Genomic DNA, 1,233 nt, shown 5'->3' on the forward strand with positions numbered 1-1,233 from the left:
CCCCCCTTCCTCAGTATCTCAGAGATGTTGATGTACAGCACAGAAGCGAGCAAACAGCCACGAAGACCCCAACCTTTCCCGCCAACAGCTGCAACAGCGACGAGTGCTGCCAAAGCCTGGGAACAGAGTTTCCCAGCAACTCGGGCAGACGAAAGGAAGCGGAAGTTGACTCCAAGATCGGCAGCCATCTTGGTTTACCACACGGGGAAGAGTGCCGCCGTCTGTCCACTCATTCAAGGGCAGATAACGCTTACCTTACTATGAAGAAAAAATTGTCGGCTGCTGTCGCTAATGCTGTGAGTTCAGCAGACGGCAATGGTCACTGCTGTGTGGAGGATCTCCAGGTGAGGTTAAAAGAAGACCCGGCCGGTTGCAAACTTAGCGGCCAGGGCTCACTGACTACGACAGGTGAAAGTGAAACGGAGAACAAAACACAGAACTTACTGTCCGTCTCCGGCAGAGACGGAAAAGAAACGGGTTACCGGAACATGTTCGTTGGGAGGGGGGCATCTTCCAATTCATCTGTCGCGGTTTCACAACAAGATCTTCTCACCCCCTCTGATAGGGCGCACACGACTACCGATGACGACATCAAACAGTGGGAGAGAAAAGCATTGAATGATGATGTCACGAAATCGGAGACGTGCGAGGGGAACACGGCTGATCATGACGGCGCTGAATTACAGAAGTGTAGGCCTAAGGGAGGTCATTCACCAAAAGGCTGTCCACCTTCCACAAATACTCTGGCTTCTCTCCCTTGCCGAGGCGATCAGGTTGGTGACGTCACGGGACCCGGAAGTAACCCGCAGAGTCCCAGTTTCAGTAACTGTACATACTTCAGTGGAGACTTTCCCCTTCCCGAAGCGTTGTGAAAAGAGATTTTCACGTCATGTTTTTTGTTGTTGTAAATAATGTACATAAAATGAAAAAAACATAAAAAATCAAACAAACAACAACAATGTGGATGGTTGGTGCGTGCTCTGATTAGGTTTGCTCCTTCTTTTCTTTCAAACATCTGTCGCCCTTATCTGTCTTCCTTTTTTATGTATGTTACTGTCTTGTACATATCTATTTTTCGGCACTTAAGTGACCTTATTGTGTTGCAAGTGCCGTAAAACGCTTACGAAAACTTAAACTAAAACAACAACAAAACAATAGCTTACATTGCATACTCTTGTAGGGCCAATAACAATACTTATATTCTTCTCAGAAGTACCGAAAGGTTTGAGTAGG

The 1,233-nt window shown here is 47.2% G+C and overlaps 1 protein-coding gene across 1 annotated transcript in view; it reads left to right on the forward strand.

Moving 5' to 3' along the window:
• The window catches only part of LOC101852196, a gene marked incomplete in the record, with an annotated part of 19,349 nt that extends 18,393 nt beyond the window's left edge, over positions 1–956 (forward strand). The window contains 1 exon segment of the mRNA XM_013085606.2: positions 15–956. Within this exon segment, the coding sequence (XP_012941060.1) occupies positions 15–872 (858 nt within the window).
• Between the last annotated feature and the right edge of the window lie 277 nt (positions 957–1,233).

The sequence above is a fragment of the Aplysia californica genome, unplaced genomic scaffold, assembly GCF_000002075.1.
Source record: "Aplysia californica isolate F4 #8 unplaced genomic scaffold, AplCal3.0 scaffold00389, whole genome shotgun sequence".
NCBI classification, from domain to species: domain Eukaryota; kingdom Metazoa; phylum Mollusca; class Gastropoda; order Aplysiida; family Aplysiidae; genus Aplysia; species Aplysia californica.